Genomic DNA, 2,144 nt, shown 5'->3' on the forward strand with positions numbered 1-2,144 from the left:
TGGGAATGCCCATGTAGCCTCGGCCGGGACAGTGCCACACCCCACGCTGTCCCCCGAGCTGGGGCTGTGACCCTGAGACCCAGCAAGCTGCTGTTCTTACCCCGCTGGTGGCATCACAGCTGCTGGAAACTACAATTTAGGGGTGGTCGAGTTTCTTTTATACAAGTGACAGACAGCATCCATTGCCTCCAGCTGCTACCCAAAGGGAAATGCAGGCAACCACCTGAACTGATGCAGAAAATGACAGGTCAAATCCACAGCAACTTAAAAAAAAAAAAACCCGACTTATTCTGCGTCCCTGTCTCTTCCTAAGAGGTGTTCAGGAACAAACAAGAACACAGTTAAAATGTTTACATTTTGGTGTAATTTATTGGCACAAAAATATTCAAATACAACATGGTATCTAAACATGGCTACTCTGTTGTATTTTGTGCATTGTTTTTAATATGTTTAATTCATAAATCATAACTTTATCTTCACCCTCACATTTAATAACCATTATTTTCTGTTTCAAGTTATGACCAGTTCTCCCCCCATCTGCCTCCTATGCCAAGTACTAACTTTCCCTATTTATTTCCCAATACTGCTTTTGAATCCAGACACTGCGGGAGCTCCCAAGTGGTATTTCATTTGTACCCTGCATCCAGTTTGCCACTGATCAATCCGCAGAGAGGCACCTGACTCTGCTCAGCTCAGGGTCATCAGTTCTGGATCTGCTCCGATATCCTGATCTAGTCTGAAACACCACTCCTGCGCTAGTGTAATGAGCAGATATACAGCTTCCAATTTTGGGGCAAGAATCAGGTTTGAAAACAAGGTAAAAGGATGAAACAATAGTAAAATTCTGCTTCGCTTTCTTTCCAGTTATCCAGCTCACCTCCAAACCTAAATGAAGCTCAAGTGCATTGAGCTCACTGCAGCCACACCAACAGGACTGACCAGGGCAATAATTAATCTGCAAATGACTTAGTTACATTGCAAAGTAAGTCAAAACCCGTATATAGTTATTTTCAATGGATCACCAGTTCCCCAAAGACCAAGTGGAACCAGAGACATCCGTGGTACAATCAGTCTTCACTGTCCTGGAAACCCAAATCGAGCGCTGTGTTTCAGACAGTTTGTGTTTTTCCAACAGCAGCTATACATTGGCTTAAACCAACTTTTAATATACAATAACTCTTTTCATTTACATTTAAAAATATTTGACAAAGGCTGTATTTCAGTCCAACGTTCAGTTTGTATTTGTAGAAGAGCAAGTTCGGAGTGCAAAAGCCTCCGGAATAAAAGGCTGTGGATACTTTGGAATCTTCTGTTACCAGAACGGACACCTAAAGAAAAGAAAAATACCGGAGTGATGCTCACTTGCATATAGTTTCACAAAGGCAACACTGAGAAGGACTGAGATTCCACACTAACTAGGCATTATTTTAGTACAGGAAAAGTTGACAGGTGATCTCCGTGCTTCTTTCCAGCTAACTAATGTTTAAAAATGCTAAACAGATCTATCTCCCTAAACATAGTCCAGAGATAGCTAACTCTCAAAATGGCAGTAAATTGTTTATTTCAGAACACTGAAACTGAAATCAGTGACCACCACATGCCACATTCCAAACACTTAAAATATTCAGGCTGACTGAAGTTTAAATCTTCTAAAATCCCCATCGCTACTTATAACAGCTTTCTTACAGATGACTGTCTGAGATTGCTGTCGTAAGCTTGCAAAATTCACTGGAGCAGATGCAGCATGCGGTAAGGCTCCTACATGTAACTAACTACACAAGTGACATTTTCCTTAGCTGTTCTCTGTTCAGATTATTCCGAGATGAATTTTGCAAGGTTAGCTGAATGACAAACTCACCATCCAATGTAGCACTGGCACAGATTCTCATGAGAAGTAGCTTGCTTAATGAGCAATTCTACTTGTGTGGGTACATCAAGGGTTTCATCATGAGAGAAGTCTCGACCTTTGAAATTCAAGGATGAAAAAACATAGGTTATTCATTTGTGACTTCCACTTAACTTGCTTCTGGGTGGCAAGTTAAGGACTGATAGGACTTTTAACTACCCTTCCCTTATAGTATACAAAATGCAAAATTTTCCAAACATGGAGAACCTCTAAAGGCATATAGAACCCAGAACACTCT

At 41.0% G+C, this 2,144-nt stretch overlaps 1 protein-coding gene across 1 annotated transcript in view; it reads right to left on the reverse strand.

The window, feature by feature from the left end:
* Positions 1-347: 347 nt before the first annotated feature.
* Positions 348-2,144, reverse strand: part of MTOR (mechanistic target of rapamycin (serine/threonine kinase)) — a 58,672-nt gene continuing 56,875 nt past the window's right edge. Inside the window, exons 56-57 of the mRNA XM_010081195.1 lie at positions 1,859-1,964; positions 348-1,328 (exon numbers count right to left, since the gene is read on the reverse strand). Coding sequence (XP_010079497.1) covers positions 1,313-1,328; positions 1,859-1,964 — 122 coding nt within the window. The 3' untranslated portion in view covers positions 348-1,312. The remainder of the gene's footprint in view (positions 1,329-1,858; positions 1,965-2,144) is intronic.

The sequence above is a fragment of the Pterocles gutturalis genome, unplaced genomic scaffold (assembly GCF_000699245.1).
Source record: "Pterocles gutturalis isolate BGI_N339 unplaced genomic scaffold, ASM69924v1 scaffold11269, whole genome shotgun sequence".
In the NCBI taxonomy this organism is placed as follows: Eukaryota; Metazoa; Chordata; class Aves; order Pterocliformes; family Pteroclidae; genus Pterocles; species Pterocles gutturalis.